The following is an 18,375-nucleotide window of genomic DNA, read 5'->3' as shown; positions in this document are numbered from 1 at the left end:
TATATTATACAACCTAGTATACATATACTGTACCCCGTCACTATATTATACAGCTTAGTGTGAGCCTACATATACTGTACCCTGTCATTACATAAACAGCCTAGTATACGTATGCTGTCAGTACTACAAATGGAACCAAATGGACCAATGACTGGTCCATTTGGTTACATTTGTAAAAAAACACACAAAGACACACTAGGGGGAAAAAAAGTAATAACTTTATTAAAGCAAATAATAAAGAGAAAAGAGGGAAAGTTAAAGTATGGAGGTCAGGTAGAAACCTTTTATGTCCAAAACTGTTACTTTTTAACCCATTGAGACCTGAAGCCGATTCTAAATGTCTCCTAAATCTCAACAGTTTTCTGAAAAACGTATGTTTCTATATCAGTGGTGCTCAATCTTTTTCATGTCAAGGACCCCCAAAATTATATGTATTTGGCCGCGGACCCCCATCAAAATATTTCGTTCCAGGAACCCCCCAGAAGCAAAGATTTGAGTTAAAAATGTTAGCTTTAAAAAATATATATTTTCAAAGATTTGCCCACATTTTAACGATTTTTGAATAGCCCAAAGTGTAAAATAATGCTTTTTAGCTCAAATCTAAAAATGACACAGTTCCAGGTCTTAATGGGCACAGAAAATAAACTGTGTTCCAATGGAGCCAATGTAATTATCATGATCTTTGCTTTGTGAGCTTGTAGATCGGCTGTTTGTACTGCTTTAGTGTGTGACACTGTAGTATGACCAAGTAAAGAAATGTATTTACAAAAAATAATGTTTAAATATGGAGATACAAGGTTTCTGCCCGACAACCAATGATAGACCATGTCACTACTAGCACTTACCTTCAACAGCAGCCACGACTCAAACAGTAGCAAATGAAAAAAAAAACACTAAGAAAGGAAGCAAATGACACAACACATCATTTGCTTTCTCTATTAGTTTGCACAGACCTACAGCACAGATGGATGTAAACACAGTGTTAATGGGGCTACATGCTACCATAATGATACCAGACATAAATCACATAGCTCCACATCACATACATTTGTACACACAAACCACTAGTGAAGAACTAGTGCAATAGACAGGCAAGAAGAAAGAAATGTGTTTGTGAAAAGAAAGAAAGACAAAAATAAAAAATCGATCAAATAACTCAGACACAAGAGTGAATAAAAACAAATCATTTTGTTATTGCTTTATTAAAGCAAAGAATAGAGGAAAAGAGGAGAAGTTACGACCACATATGGTCGTATGTGATGTGGACCGACGTGACCAAAGCTTTAGCCGAACAATTACGTGAAACGATAAATAAATCACATAAATGTGATGTGGACAGACATTTGTCATTTGTGGCAACGCAAATGACGTGATACTATACGATAGACGACGCGAATGACGACATACATGGTATGGTAGCATGTAGCCCCCTTAACAAGCAGCAGCAGAAATCAAAAGGTTCCTACCTTCCTGCCATCTACAGACGTCTTCTTCTTGTCAACTTCATGTTCTGTAAAGACACAAGAAAAAGAAAACAAAAGGTTGAGTTGTGCCGGCCCTACAGGGTGACATTTTGGAAGCCATAGTGACATGTCATAACCTAGTCACTGACAGGCTGTGTCACCATTATGACATTTTACTTCATTAATTGTCACAAATAATTGCAATTAATGATTCAATTGTGTTTGTTTGGCATTGAACATAAATAATATATTTTTGGCTGGCTTTTAAACTTCGTAAACAGGGCAGATATGACAAATAACTTAAATGAATGCCATATTACCTGACTTGACTTTCTAATGTAAGAAAAAAAGCGATCTACAAGCTCACAACGTGTCGCGATCACGGCACGGTGTGAGCTTGTAGATCGACCATTTCCTCCATTTTATGAACTGGAAACTATGACGATTTTATGCAAAATAATTGCAATTACCTCAAATAATTTGCGATTATGTAACCGGAAGAGTGGGCACCTGGGAAAAGTGAGCACTTCAATGTGTAATTGGCCATTTAATTTCCTCACATTCGATATACGTTGAAGGGTACGTTTAGGTCTGATAATGATGTACAGTACATATGTTCACATCATGTATACTTCACATCACTTAAGACCATTTAGCAAATTCTTAATTTGTTTAACATTTGAGAAACAAAAATAGCCAATTTCACAAAGACGTGCCCACTATTCCTGTATCAAACACCATTTTCAAGTAAATACACAATGCTTAGCATTTAATCCAGTTTTAGAAACAACTAAACAGTGGCTCTCAAAGGTTTTCATATCAAGGACCCCAAATGAAAATGCATTTGACCAAGGATTGGGCCTCTTCCGTACTTTCCTTCAAGGTGTTACAAATGATACTAATTAAGAGTGTACAGATGGAACCAAATGGACCCGTAATTTGTTTCCATTTGTACACTCGGAGTCAAAGGGATATTTCATTTAAAAAAAAAACTTTGGGTCATTTTATCGTCGACTCAGGCTTTTGTGAGCCCCCCAGACCGTTTTTAAGTTGCTTGATTCAGTATTTAGACATTTGATATTCATTTTATCAGACACGCGCCCTTGACACGGCTCCCTTATCAAACAAGCTGGTTGCTTGTTTCTCTCACAGAATCTGGCAACACCGAGGACAAGCTTCACGCCGTTCTGCATGAACGGCAGCTCATAAGGGACATTCAGTGCATGTTTAAGTGTCAGTACACTGCAAAATGAGGATTAGTGGAAAAAAACGAACTTTGGAGGTGCTAAAATAGGCGATTTTCATTTATACACATTACTCCATTAAGCCAGGGGGAAGGGGTCTCCACAATGGACAACAGGGGCTTCTCTGGACAAATTCAACGGCCCTTTGTATGTTGGTGAGTGATTAGCGTCACATCAAAGCAAACATCTGAAATGACTGGAATTCTCCTTTAACCCTTTAAGACCGGGAACGTAACCGTGTCATTTTTAGATTTCTTAATAGGCTATAAAAAAATTGCAGATCTACAAGCTCATAGCGCGGCACCGAGTGCCGCGCTATGAGCTTGTAGATCTGCAATTTTTTTTCGAAAGAAATCGTGAAAATGTGTGCAAATCTTTGAATATATATATATTTTTTTAAGCAAACATTTGTAACTCAAATCTTTGCTTCTGGGGGGATTCTACAAATGTAGAAATCCTCAGACCCCGCAGACCCCCATCTCAAAATATGTTGTTCCAGAAGCAAAGATTTTAGTTAAGAATGTTAGTTAAAAAATATATAAATTCAATGATTTGCACAAATTCAAGATTTTTCCAATAAATAGCAGATCTACAAGCTCATAGCGCGGCACTATGAGCTTGTATATCTGCCATTTGACACAGATGCGTTCCCGGTCTTAATGGTGACACAGCCCTATAGTTTATAGTGTTCAGGTGTGATCCAGGTACGTACCGTGTGGGGTCTCCCGCCGCGTGGTTGAAGATAGCTGGTATTAATAGAGCCGCGTAGGTTGTATGGCACCACGTCCCGAGCACCGTACGCCTTGTATCTCCAACGGAGAACGTTCGTTGGCACCGTTATACGTTTCAGCTCTCAGGGCTCGTTGCTGCGTTGTCGAGGTTCCATCTTCCTGCCCCTTCTCCCGAGTTACAGACACTCTATTACCAGCTATCTCCTGATGACTCCATCCATCCTTTGAACCTTCCCTGAAGCATTCATACAGCGAGTCAAACGCTGAGTCATAGCTAGAAGCCATGACTCAGCGTTTTCAACTCACTGTATGAAGTAGATTTAGTCCACTCTGCAGAAGGTCACCGCATGATTAACCTGCAAGACACAGATATATACCAACATTACATTTAATAGATTTTATAATAATAAAAAATCTAGTTTTTAAGTAGGCTATAGTGCAGGGGTGACACAACTTTGATGATGTAGACTAGAGGGCCACTATATATATTTCCACACTCACTCCAGAGGGACACATATTGTTACTGTCGGACAGGAAAAAAATAGCTGATCTACAAGCTCAGAGCTTGTAGATCTGCTATTTTTGCTATTTTGGAATCCTTAATTATTTTTTGGTATTTTTAAATTAGAATCCTGAAACGTGTATTTTTTTATATAATTTCAAATACATTTAGTTATACTTAAGTTAACTTTATGAACTTAAATACAAATACATTGGACTGTCATTAAACTAATAATATCAGATTGAAGTAATTAAAGCGGGTCATGATTGCATGTTTGGAATTGGAACAGCTGAAATCAATAATATATCACTATTAACCTGCGGCCGCACTAAATGAAGGTGAGGGCCGCATGTGGCCCCCGGGCCGCCAGTTGCCCATGTATGCTATACTGTTAACCCTTTAAGACCGGGAACGCATCAGTGTAACCACTTTAACCATTATCTTACACTTTGGCTATTCAAAAATAGCAGATCTACAAGCTCATAGCGAGGCACCGAGTGCCGCGCTATGAGCTTGTAGATCTGGGGTTTTTTTTTAAATCGTGAAAATGTGCACATTTATTTTACTCAATTTTTTGCTTCTGGTGGGTCCCTGGAATAACATTTTGAGATGGGGGTCCAGGGCCAAATACATATCATTTTGGGTGGTCCTTGTCCTTGACATGAAAAAGTTTGATTATAGCAACATAAATTATTTTCAAAAAACTGTTATGATTTAGAAGACATTTGTAGAATCCCCCCAGAAGCAATTAGAGTTAAAAATGTTCGCTTTAAAACATATTTGCAGCTGATCTACAAGCTCGTAGCGCGGCACCGAGTGCCGCGTTATGAGCTTGTAGATCTGCTATTTTTTGAATAGCCCAAAGCATAAGATAGATAATAGTTAAAGTGGTTCAACCTCTCGTCCTACTTGATCACAGCGTCTCATAAAAGCATCAACAGTAGCAGATCTACAAGCTTGAAACGCACAAAGCAACATATTTTGAGCTTGTAGATCTGCAACTTTTGCCATTTTTGAATCCTGAAAAGTAACAGTTTTGGACATAATTCTGAGGTTTCCTCCCGATGTGCTTCCTGAGTGTTTATGTTACAATTTATAGCTCCGTTATCTCTCCTATCCTTAGGCTTTTACATTTGTTTTGTTCTAGATATTTTATGAAAAGTATGAAATGTGAAAAGTGCTGTACAAATAAAGTTTCATTATTTGTATTATTATGATCTCATCTATGACATTCTTGAACTCTCCAAAATAGTGGCGGGGTTAGATCTACAAACCCCTCACAGTGAGTGTGGTTTAAGGTTTAAACTTTAGGTGACAATTTAGCTTAGTGATCATTTGGAACAAATGTTTGTTTGATGCTATAGCCTTGAATCAAGACTATCATAGATTAATTTAATCGATTTAGACATTTGCATATTATATCTATGAAGTAAAAGTCAAGACTCGATACAAATGACTAGTTTGATGCATTTTCTCCCTCGGTTATAAAACACAAGATTTATTATATTTGTCCATTTGGGTGTCATAATAATTCACAGTCCTAGAACACCTTGAATGCTTAAATAATAATACTGTTAAATATTAGTGGATAAAAACGTGTCATGTTGATATAAATCAAACATCAAGTTACCTTCTACAGAGCAGCATGGCACGTTCGAGAGCAAACTTTTCGAATCAAGCAGGCGTTGTGCACCTGCGTCCAATTTAAGCCCGTATTCACATCCGGTCCAAAGCCCCGCCTACTGGATCCGGTGCGCTGTAAAAGACATGGACGCACCATTTCCGTTTCCGTTTTCCGACCAGATGTTGATCCCCAGACTGCTATCAGTCATCATCAACACTAAATCATCTACAGCTGTGTGGAGTCAGAAAGCTCCACATTTTATACTTTGGCTTTTCAAAAATATCAGATATATATAAGCTCACAGCGCGTCACTTCGTGTCGCGCTGTGAGCTTGTAGATCTGCTATTTTTGAAATGTTTTGAAAAATCTCGAAAATGTTTGGAAAAGTTTGAATAATGTTGAATTTCTTAACATAAATCTTCTCTACTGGGGGTCCCTGGCACAACATATTTTCAGATGGGGGTCCGTGGCCAAATGCATACATTAATGTGGGGGTCCTTGACATGAAGAAGTTTGAGAACTGATTTATAGATCCATAATAATCTCCAGACACATGTAGTGTCTGCTGATGGCCACTAGATGGCCACCAAACAGCAGTTTTCCACTCTGTCCATGACAAGTCACTGTTTTTTGTTACTAATAATAATATTGTAGCTACCACTTTTACTCCACAACAATTATTTGAAAACATTAGTTACTAGTTACTTTGCAGATATAAATTATTATATTTTAAAACCCTATTTATACAATGGCTATTTTCAAACATTTTTTGGGTACTTTAACTCTAAGTACATTTTTACACCAATACTTTTGTACTTTTACTCAAGTACATTTTTAATTCCGGACTTTTACTTGTAACGGAGTAATTCCACAATGTAGTATTAATACTTTTACCTAAGTAAGAAATGTCCTTTTTTCCACCACTGGCACAGACATCAAACAGTGAGGTGGTAGGAAGTGCAGCTCAGGAAGTGACCTCACCTGATTGTCATCGTTACCTTTTGGTTACATAAAAGTTCAAGCGGGTGTTATTTATTTTGCCATAACCCCCACTTTTACTGTGTGGAAACAACACCACCCCACTGTACTGAGTACATCCATGAGTATTGGCTTCGGTGCCAGTGCTAGGCTGGACTCGAACCTGTGTCCTTGCTTGCAGAGATGGGAATTGAACCTGTGGCCCTGGTCGCCGTGTGGCTTTCTGTGCCAAAGCCCACAGAGGTGTCCACCAACTATCCACTGCCTTACGGCATTGGTTCTCAAAGTGGGGTCCGGGGACCCCCAGGGGTACTTGAGGGGGTTCCAGGGGGTACCCAGCAAAATGTGTTAATATAGCATCACAATAATAACTTTTATACTTTGGCTATTCAAAAATAGCAGATCTACAAGCTCATAGCGCTATTTTTGAAAAATCATGAAAATGTGTGCATACCTTTGAATATATATATATTTTTAAGCGAACATTTGTTGCTCAAATCTTTGCTTCTGGGGGTCCCTGGAACAAAATATTTGAGATAGGGGTCCGCGGCCAAATACATATCATTTTGGGGGTCCTTGACATGAAAAAGTTTGAGAAACACTGCCTTACGGCACCTCCACACATTTAAGTGTGGTTCCTGGATGTCAGTGTTCAACACATGCTTCAGAGTAAAGATGCAGGAGGAGGATTTGAACCCACAAGCTTTGGATCATGTAGACAGACAGTGTCCTATCACCGTGAGCCACCCTGACCCATTAAGACCAGGAACACATCTGTGTCATTTTTAGATTTCTTTGGCCCCTGGAACAACATATTTTACAAATGTTTGCTTTAAAAAATGTATATTCAAATATGGTCATGATTTAAAAAAAAAAATAGCAGATCTACAAGCTCATAGCCATGCTATGAGCTTGTAGATCTGCTATTTTTTAATAGCCAAAGACATCTAAAAATGATACACATGTGTTCCCGGTCTTAATGGCTTAACTAAAAACAAACTAAATATATCAAGATATGCAGTTAATGTTTTTATTTATATTTTTTGTTTTGTTCCTTGTTTAGATGCTTGAATATGGAGACAGCACTATGGAAACAAGCTTCTATAGGCTTTTGTGTGTGTGTGATTAATCTATTTGACTTTAGACACACAGCAAGCACAATAACAGCTCACTGTGTTTAGATGCTCTCTAGTCTCTACATGTCCAAAGGTCCTGTGTTCAAACTCCATAGATAACAGATCATTATTTTAAAGTTTTAAACACAAACCCTTCTCATGGCCCCCCAAACACAAAATATTTTCAGATGGAGGTCTGCAGTCAATACAATACGTATACAGTTTAGTAAGTCTATGAAGAGATCTATGAAATCTATGACAAAGTTATTCTATAGTATGTAGTGGGGGGTCCAATGTAAAAAGGTCATAGTATGATGTTAATACATGTAAAAAGGTCATACTATACTATCCACAAGTTTTCTAGGGCGTTGTGGGCATCACTTCCTTTCGATTTGATTTGATTTGATTGGATCAAATCGACAGGAAGTGATGCCCACAACGCCCTAGGAAACTTGTGGATAGTAAAACTTAAACTTAAACATTATTTAGTTATTTAATTATTTCCCCCCCTTCATTAATACCAATTGGAATTGCATTTTATATCGTTGGAAATCCTGATTAGTCACCTTTACAATACAGACACCTATTTTGATTGATTGATTTGATTGAAATTTTCATTAGGCTGTAAAACAACACAGTTACATTTATAATGCTTTTATCTAAAAGGTCCGGCCAAAAAAGTCCTTGCGGGCTTGTTTCCGTTGGGGTCCTTGAATTAATTTCATAGACATATATAGTAGCAACCAAACAGTTCAAAAATCAACATAAGAATACAGAGGATAAAAAGAAAAAAAAATACCATTATGTACACAAAAGGCATGAGAAAATAAAAAATGATATACAAAAAAAAGCATTATAAAATAAAATAAAAAGTATGTACAACAAAAAAGGGGAGGGGGGGTCGTCTGTCTACAGGGAAACTGGTACTAGCTCCTCTTTAGGCCTCCAGAAAGATGAGTTTTTAGGACTGTTTTGAATGAGCCCAGCGAACCTATATCATCATCATCTTCATCATCATCATCATAGCCTTTATTTCAGCTTGGAGTACAGTTGAGGGGCAGGCCGTCAGTTTCAATGTAGCCGAGATACAGAACACAGTAATCAACAGGAATGGACATTCATTTCACATACAGCAACATAACAAATATGAATAATTAATCAGAGTACAGAAGCACTCAAAAAACTAAAAGAAAGAACTAGAACAGATATACCAAAATCAAATAATTAAATAAAGCAGTTACAATTCTGAACAAAAATATTGGATACCATTTTCCTGAAATAACCTAAGGATTGAAGTGATTTGATTTTCAAGGAGCATTCATGAGTTGGCTTTAAAAATAAATATATACTAATATAAACATCACAAAACCCAGTACTGTTAACTTCCTGCTGATTTTACTATTTGAAGATCTGGATCCGCTTATGTGCTAAGCTGTGCTCGCTTACGTGCTAAAAGAGTGACTTTGAGAGATGTTTACAGTACAATGTAAGTCAATGAGGAGCATATTTTGAATTATCAATTTCTAATCACTGGAACAATTATTTTACATTTCTTGTCCATCTTTGGAGTTACATCATGGCAAGGTAACAACTACACAACCCAAACCTCTACCACAGTGGTCTTGCCCTTTAAGGGTTGTTCTTAATCGATGCATGGGTGTGCGCATGCTCCTAAAAGATCTTTGGGCGGACGCCTTGGTTTGATTGATTTATTGAATACTTTGTTTAGCAGTTTGCAAAAAAAAGCACAGAAAGTACAGTTTAATACAAATACAATGCTAAAAAGGATTGAACCCAAGTTAAAGCACTATGACTTGTTTCCATTGTGGTCCTGTGTATTAAATTCATAAAAACATTTAGTGACAGACAGATATACAATACTATGCAAAATCATCATATAAACGAGTAGTAATAAAAAAATAGAAATATATATGTACAGTAAACAGTTGGGGCGGGGGGGGGGGGCATTTGTGGTGATAAGCTTAGACTTTGTACAGGGGCCAGTTACCTGTAGGTGCTCTTTTAGAGGGTTTTGAAGGAGAGTAAGGATTCACACTTCTTTGGTAAAGCATTCCACATTCTGGTGGCATAGCAGTAGAACACATTGTTGTTTTACAGTGGTGTAAAAAGTACTGGCATTTTTTACTTAAGTAAAAGTATCAATACTGCAATAAGCGACCAGATAAACACACAGCAGGTCTCCAGTATAGTTTGGATCCTATAGGATTTCAACCATTCCGCTTCCTTAACGGTTCCCATTAAACATTCCTATAGGCCATAGGGCATTGCTTCTCTCAAAGTGGGGTCCGGGGACCCACAGGGGTCCTTGGGGGGGTTCCAGGGGGTCCCTAGCCAATGGAGTCAACACAGCATCACATTCATTTTAACCACTTTATCCATTTATGTTGGCTATTCAAAAATAGAAGATCTACAAGCTCATAGCTTGGACATCTGCTATTTTTGAAAATATTTGACAAAAGTTGAAAATGTTCGGGAAAAAAAAAAAAAAGAATAATTTAGGGGTTGTTTTTAAACACAAATCTTATCTTCTGGGGGTCCCTGCATGGCAAATCAATATATATCAATTTGGGGGTCCTTGACACAAACACGTATGATAACTACTGCTATAGGGGGTTCTTAATGGACCCTTACGGGTCTGTAACTCTGAGAGTGTACACATGGAACCAAATGGACCCGTACGGGTCCATACGGTTTCATTTGTACACTCTTACAGTTATAGAACCACTGGTATTGTAATTGTATAGCGGACATGAAGAGTCCACATACCAGCTCTGACAGTGTGATAAAAAGGGCAGGGCAACTGGCCATGACCATATTCCCTCCAAATGTATAAAAGACTCTGCCTCCATTGCTCCAATCATCACCCACATAGTAAACCTCTCCATCAAATAGGGACGGGTCCCCCATGATTTCAAAATAGTGAGAGTGACCCCTGTGCAAAAAAGGACGTAAATTAGACTCCGGCAACTATCGCCCTGTTTCTAGTTTCTTAGCTCCATCTTGAAAGTTATGGAAAAAATAGTTTATGAACAGGTTGAAAAGTATCTTGCTGAAAAAAGAACTAATGTACGAATTCCAATCTGGCTTCAGAACTACAGGCTCTCTTTAATCATGAGAGTCCTTCAAGTCACTGAGTTGTTGAAAACTGATTATTTTATTAGACTGGAACGTGTCTTTCTCTAAAGGGTTTGTGGACTTTCAGACAGAACATCTTCTGTGTCTGACATGTCCTTCAGGGTTGGGCTGGTTCCAGCCTTGTTTTTGGCCAAACTGATAAACACATCCAAACAGATCAGGAAACATCTCCATCAGGTCAACACCAGCTGCCTCTTCAGCACTGTGAACACAAAGCAGTGATCACTGGAGTCACAACATCTGATGGTGAACACACACACACACACACACACACACACACACACACACACACACACACACACACACACACACACACACACACACACACACACACACACCTACAGTGATACCACAGCAGTAAAATTCAATAATAATAATAATTAAAGACAAGATTCAACAATACTGATAAAGAGAACAGACTTGGACCAAGAGTCAGGGAATGATTTTGTTTTACACAATGGAACCAAATTCCATACATTTTCAGGTGATCAAATATTTTGTTTATTTATTATAAATCCATGGACTGGATTGACTTCTGTTTGTGTTGTTTTTAAATGTAATTAAACTTACTAGTGTTCATGGAGATTGTGAATGAAGCGCAGCAGTCCAAAAGAGTTCTCAGGGTACGACTTCATTTCATCCATCTTCAACTCAAGTGGTGACTTGATCTTTCACACACACACACACACACACACACACACACACACACACACACACACACACACACACACACACACACACACACACACACACACACACACACACACACACACACACACACACACACACACACACACACACACACACACACACAGAGCTTGGAATTTAAATGAATGACTTGGGAACATGAAGTTGGATATCGCCTTTAAATTATGCTTCAGTTACCATGACAAGGCAAGTGTATTTTAAAAGCACATTTTATACACAGAAGCAGTTAAAGGCATTACAAATGTATTGTAAGGGTATGAAGAGATAATGCAATATTCATTCATTCACACTTCTAGTGTGTTTCACCAACTAGGGCTCTGGTGAGACTGGAGACTGACTTAATGCTGAGATGAACATTTTGAAGAACATAAGAGTCTAGAGAACCTCAGTGTAAACATTCTTATCATGCCAGCTGGTGACTCAGCACATTATAGATCTGTTCTTTCATGTCTAACTGGGCCTCATGTCACAAGATCTGAGGGAGCGGGAGGGTATGATAATGATAAGCCTACATAATGCTGGATACATTTATCCAACACTATTAGTAATAAAGTCACCTTGTGTTTCCATGTGTTGAACTGTCCCTGCTCAGCATACTGGTCCAGTACAGTGATGAGGTCCTTGTCATCATCTGGACAGTTCTCAACCTCCTTTCCAATCCTTCTCAAGTACTGTGCTCTCCTGGGAAAAAAATAGTACTGAAAGCATTACTATGATGAACTGAAATAACATTCAGATATCAGTGAATGAATGAATAATGTGGAAATGGGAAAATATTTCTATCATACCTGTCATTTGACCAAAATAAAGGATGAGCCAAGCATTCCTCCACAGTAGGTCGTTCCTCTGGGTTTTCATTGATCATCCTCTCGATGAGATCCTTGGCAACCACATCCTGAACCTGGTCCAGGTTGTATTGTCCTTCCAGAATGTTGGCTTCACATTTAACACCTTTGCCAAATGGATGGTGTCCTCCAGACAGGATGTAGTATATCAACATCCCAGCCACCTTAAGAATGAGCATGTAAATGAGTAAGAACATGTTTATGTTGTTATTAATTAAATTATTCTCACACAGAATAAAAAAACAACCTGGATATCGGTGCTTCTTTTATATGGGAATTGATCATTGTCCAAAGTCTCCTTTGCCTTCCAGTGTGTTGTTCCTTGAACTATTGTAACTAGGGTTGTTTGTCCTTTGGGTAATTCTCGGCTTATTCCAAAATCTGATAGTCTTGCCCTGTTTTGAATATCTGCAAGGAAAATTGTGTATATCAACGTAATAAAGGGTTTTTGATAAATTCAGCATATGTTGCATATATTTCTGATATTATTTGCTTTTTTCGTTTTTTTTCCATAGCTTACCAATCAAGACATTCTGGGGCTTGATATCACGGTGGAGAATTTTAGGATCCTGGCCATGAAGAATACTTAAGCTATAGAAAAACTGATGTGCAAGTTGTTTCTTCATCACATCAGAAAGGCTGTGTTCAGTGATGTATTCTGCCAGGGAGTATTCACACAACTGAAGACCAAGATAACCAAAGTTTGTATCCTCTGCATAGTCAACATATTGTACAATTGAAGGATGTTTAAGCTTTGGAAGACGTAAAAAGTCTGTCTCGTTCTTCAGTGCTTGGTAGTTGAATTTAGACATTCTTTTCACTGCGACTTCAGTGCCATCATCTGTTAACCCTAAGAAGACCTCAGCTCCATCACCTCCCTTTGCGATGCGGAATTCTTCTTCTGTCACAAACAGAAGACTCCTAACTTTGGTAACTTTAAAGTCATCAATGTTTGCAAGCTTCTCTAACTGTGGCCTCCATCTTTTACTGACTGGGATCCATTTCCGTGGTTCTGGTGATGTAATAGGAATGTTGCAATCTCTCTGCTCCTCCTCTTCTCCTGACACGTTAGCATTGGATCCTAATAGCTCTGTAATGGTACACATGGACACATCATATTCTGTGATTTGTGTGTGTGTGTGTGTGTGTGTGTGTGTGTGTGTGTGTGTGTGTGTGTGTGTGTGTGTGTGTGTGTGTGTGTGTGTGTGTGTGTGTGTGTGTGTGTGTGGGGTGATGTAATAGGAAAGATGTCATCCTTCTCTTCTGATATCATAGCTGTAATAGTACAAATGGAAATATTATATACACACACACACACACACACACACACACACACACACACACACACACACACACACACACACACACACACACACACACACACACATTTGTATTACTTGTGAGACATCAACATTTTAGGACGACAATTTTATGAATGCCTTTTTGAACAATTTTTGGGCATTTTCAACCATAAGCTGAAAAATAGCAGATCTACAAGCTCACAACGTGTTATGATCAACGCAGAACCACATGTAAATCAGGTATAACTCTATCTCTAAACCTCACTTCTAAATGTCAAATCCTGAATCTAACCCCAACCTGAATCTTTTTGTAATTGTAAACGTATCTTTAAAAATCAAAAAATGGGGGACATTTGGTCCTCACAAGTATAGTAACGCGCGCACACACGCACACACACACACACACACACACACACACACACACACACACACTTACTGCTGGCATCACAGGTTGTGGCAAAGAATGTGGCTTTGTCTCGTTCTGTAAAAGTTGAGTGAGACAGTGAGAGGTCAGTGTGAGGAAGAATGAGGGTTAGGATTGGCTACACTGGGAGAAGAAGATTATACTACATATCTAGAACATAACAGAATATAGATGGATATATTACATATGAAGTTACATTTGAAAAATAAAGTAGTCAATACAGTCGTTCAAGTCTTACTAGTTATGATCTTTTTCCAGAATAAATATCCCAGTGTTGAGATCACCAAGATGAGTATAATACTCATCCCTGCAGCACTCAATCCTACAGCGAGACTCCCACTCTCTGAAAGACAGGGTCATGACATTATAAAATGAAATCAATCAACAGTGGTTAAAAACCCTCTGGCATCTCACATGTTGTTTTATAATGCAAGTTGAATGGGTCCTGGGTCAGACAGACAGACAGACAGACTGACAGACAGACAGACACACTGTACATAAAAGTAATGTAAAAACATAAAAACTCACAATATGATATCATGATAACAAGTCCCGATACGATATGTATCTAAATGTATCACACCTCTGCACCTGGACTGTTCCTGTGGTACAGGTCACTCTAAAGCAACTCTCATATAAGTTGCTGGATAAGTTGGAGATATATGAATTGAAATGGGTTAATGGGGGTATTTTTTATTGTTTAGGTTTATTTAGTTTTACGTTTGGTGTTTTCTTGATTGTGTGTTATACTTTGTTGATGTGTGATGTGGGGAGGAGGTAGAGCGGCCGCTTGGGAACAGGAAGGTTCCCAGTTTGATCCCAGGCTCCCCCTGTGCAAGACGCTGACTGGACCCCTAATTGCTCCTGATGAGCAGGTTGGTGCCTTGCATGGTTTCCTCTGCTGTCTGTGTGTGAATGTGTGTGTGAATGTGTGAATGTAAAGTGCCTTGGATAAAGTCACTATATATGCACCGTTTACCATTTATGTTATCTGGTATTTTGGGGGGGGGTAGTAGAGGGGTTAAGATTTTTTTTTGTAATATGTAATATTGGTGTCCATTGTCCAGTATACATTTTTGCGGTCAAGGAATCCAATTAAATAGGTTTTAAGGCAAAAAACTAAACAAAATCTCATTACCATTCATTGACAAAATAAGTGTCACCAGGGTGACATTCAGTAAAAGCATGTATTTAGTTTTCCCTTTGATATGGAAGTACCAGTTAGGGCCTTTAAAGCCACCCCAAAGTAGGGTGATTTCACGTTATATGGTAAATAAGAGGGACATCTATACTTTGTATAATCTGCTAAATCACTCAATATCCTAAAGTGACCTTCTTTTATTGGTACAATAATAATAAATTGCCAATAAACAGTGGTTATTCTAAAACATTAAAATCGGAAAACTACACAAAAAGAAATCAGCAAATCCAAACATTTTAAAACAAAAGCTGCTGTTTTTGTCAAACTAATGTCGGTAGTACATGCAATCTAACATTTCTCAAAATAATTTCATTAAAAAAAAAGAAATTCAAAGATTCAAATTCAAAGAAATGTGTTGTGAGCTTGTAGATCTGCTATTTTCACTAGTTTTTGTCCCAGGGAGACATGTCTCTTTTGGGTCTCGAGCTAAAAGGTTTTGGAACCAGTGACTTAGAAATACAGTGAGTGAATACAGTGTTACAGTATGACAGAGGTGTTTACAGAGGTTCCTCAAGGTGTTAAACAGTGAAGGAAAGGTTCATTACCTGGTTTAACACTGTGTATCTCAACAGTGAGCTTGATGTGTGATAGGTGAACTCTACAGGTCACATACTCTGTTAGAGCCACTGTCACAGTCCTCTGGACAACATAACAGTGATCTGAAGGTTTCTCTGTCACTGAGGGTTCAGCATTGATGTTGTTTCCATCACTGTCCAGCCAAGATATCTCAGGTTCAGGAAACCAGCACCCAGAATCACATCTCCAAGATAAAAGATCACCTTTTATTCCAGTTAAAGAGATCACTGGCTGAATCACAGACCCTGCAAAAACACATAAACAGATCATTATCAGTCAGTCAGTCAGTCAGTCAGTCAGTCAGCCAACAGTTCGGTTTGTTACAAAAAAGTAATCTATAACTCATTACTCTTTTAAAAAGCAATATTATCACTTTACTTATTATTCCCTGCAGTAAGTACTTACATGACATACTCCTTATATTATTTCTCCGTTACAACTCTACCATGTAATTGCATCATTTTCCCTCCATCCCTCCAGACTGAATGTGAACCAATAGACATTTTCTTCTTCTTATATTCAAATTAGAAGTGAAAACTAAACTTTCACAACAACTTTAAATGACGTAGAAGTTAGGTGTAATTTGAAGTAATTCGATGTTAATTGGCAGCCATCTTTAATTGTATCCATACCAGAATATTCAAAACATCCATATTTGAACTCCAGTTGATTCCTCACACAGTATTGACTTGATATAGTAATAAAGAAATATATATTACACAGCAATTGTGGGAAAATTAAGTCAGACGGGACCCAACACGTTTAGTTGTGTCACACCAAAAGGTTCAGGGTCCATTGCTTCCTCTTCTGGTGTAGCTGTAGTAGTCTGGGCCTCTTTTCTACCGGGGTTGAACCTGTTCGGTTATGTGGAGATATGAAGCTTTTTCTCTAGGAATTATAATGGGAGTGGGAGGGAGGTAGGTTTTTTTGGCGCGGATTCACATCCGTCCTCTCCATCCTAGAGACTCCGTGGATCATCCCAAAGTTGCGTTAGAGCGCCCCATGTGGGGAAAAAAAAGAAGAAAGAAAAAATTCTCCTCACGTAGATCTAGGGTTATGGCACTCAACGGGTGTATTTGCAAAACCGTAGATCTGAGGTTTTGGCACTCAATGTGTTCATTTCCTGCCATAGACGGAGACCTCAGATTGACTCTGAGAGAAGGAATGGACGGGTGTGACGTCATCCCTAAAAACCTCACTTCCGTCCACTCCTGTTATTTTTTTGTAGAAAAACACATCTAGCTCGGATTTCTTATTTTTTGGTGAAAACAAGCCTTATTCAACGGGCGAGAGCAATAAAATGGCCGATCGTGGTCAAAATGTTTTTGTTCCGGTGGATAGAGGAGACCCTCCCCCACCCCCCAGACACCCTTTGTTTACATCTGCGTGCACAACGTGGCTCCCGAGAGCGGCTGCATTCATTATTGGGGCTCCTTACAAATTGCATTGTTTGTTTTTAATGTCAATAATTAAAGTAGCTATTCTTCCTAATACATACAAAAAATAGTGATATACATAGTTAGTGGCAGTGTCTGAGACGACAGATGCTGTATAACTGAACTGAATGCGCGTGAGCGCGCATGCACGTCCGCAACTGGGTCATTTCTTTTAACAGAATGGATGAAATACATTCTAAAAATGATTACAAATAGTACATTTTACCATTTTAATACATTACAAATGCACACCGAACGTGCAAGTTTATGTGCATAAATGACCTCGAGGGTTAGGTGGGGTCGCGAGTCAATGGCCGCATTATTTTGGGGTCGTGGGCTGAAAAGTTTGGGAACCCATGAGCCAGAGCACTGATCAATAGTCTGTGGCAGTGCTCGTGTGCTGACCAACCCTGGACGTGCATTTCAATTATATAGTGGTAGGATGGTAGGATAATACCTGGCAGTGAATGTGTTAATTAAACCCAAATAGCTTTATAAGCATGAAAAAACATATGTTTACATTGCCAAAGCAAAAATTAAACGATCCAATCAAAACCAATACTTATATGTACGTAAAAAGGGGATCCGGATATGTAAACAGGGAGCTGAGGGGATCACATTAAATAAATTAAATAAACCCTCTGATACCACATGGCATTGTGACGTGCAACGTAAAGCATCAGACCTCCGATCCCAACCTGGCCTGGCATCGAATCCCTCTCCCGGCGCTTTGTATATATCTTATCTGAAATGCGTCACAAATTATTTTATTAGGAGTTAGGTTTAGGCATAGTTTGTGTCGTCCCAGAGGTTGAAGTCTGTTCGCACCAAGTGGGCCGAGTGGTCCGCCTCGCTGGGGGCGACAAAAACTATGATCAAGATGTGCGATATATATATATGTCACAGGGAAATTGGAGAACCAGGGAAATTGAAAACAGAGTGCTCGTTTTTAGGCGCGGGGCTTCGAGGCGAGGCGGGGCTATTCGAGATAGGGGTTTTTACGCGAGGCTTGCGAGGAGTAGGAGGAGAAGAAGGAGGAGAAGGAGGACGCGGCAGAGCATCGGGCCGACC

At 38.8% G+C, this 18,375-nt stretch overlaps 1 protein-coding gene across 3 annotated transcripts in view; it reads right to left on the bottom strand.

The window, feature by feature from the left end:
* Positions 1 to 8,366: 8,366 nt before the first annotated feature.
* The window catches only part of LOC311034812 (serine/threonine-protein kinase/endoribonuclease IRE1-like), a 32,910-nt gene continuing 22,901 nt past the window's right edge, over positions 8,367 to 18,375 (bottom strand). For 2 of the 3 annotated variants that reach the window (XM_084042826.1, XM_084042828.1), the window contains exons 4-12: positions 15,838 to 16,113; positions 14,330 to 14,434; positions 14,104 to 14,148; positions 12,887 to 13,456; positions 12,614 to 12,774; positions 12,310 to 12,530; positions 12,079 to 12,202; positions 11,384 to 11,481; positions 8,367 to 11,015 (exon numbers count right to left, since the gene is read on the bottom strand). In XM_084042826.1, the coding sequence (XP_083898952.1) occupies positions 10,877 to 11,015; positions 11,384 to 11,481; positions 12,079 to 12,202; positions 12,310 to 12,530; positions 12,614 to 12,774; positions 12,887 to 13,456; positions 14,104 to 14,148; positions 14,330 to 14,434; positions 15,838 to 16,113 (1,739 nt within the window). In that variant the 3' untranslated portion in view covers positions 8,367 to 10,876. The remainder of the gene's footprint in view (positions 11,016 to 11,383; positions 11,482 to 12,078; positions 12,203 to 12,309; positions 12,531 to 12,613; positions 12,775 to 12,886; positions 13,457 to 14,103; positions 14,149 to 14,329; positions 14,435 to 15,837; positions 16,114 to 18,375) is intronic. The other variant, XM_084042827.1, reaches the window with a different exon arrangement.

This window comes from Gymnoscopelus microlampas, assembly GCF_963454915.1.
Source record: "Gymnoscopelus microlampas genome assembly, chromosome: 19".
Taxonomy (NCBI): Eukaryota; Metazoa; Chordata; class Actinopteri; order Myctophiformes; family Myctophidae; genus Gymnoscopelus; species Gymnoscopelus microlampas.
The sequence above is the reverse complement of the archived record's forward strand: the minus strand, read 5'-3'. Positions and strand labels throughout refer to the sequence as shown.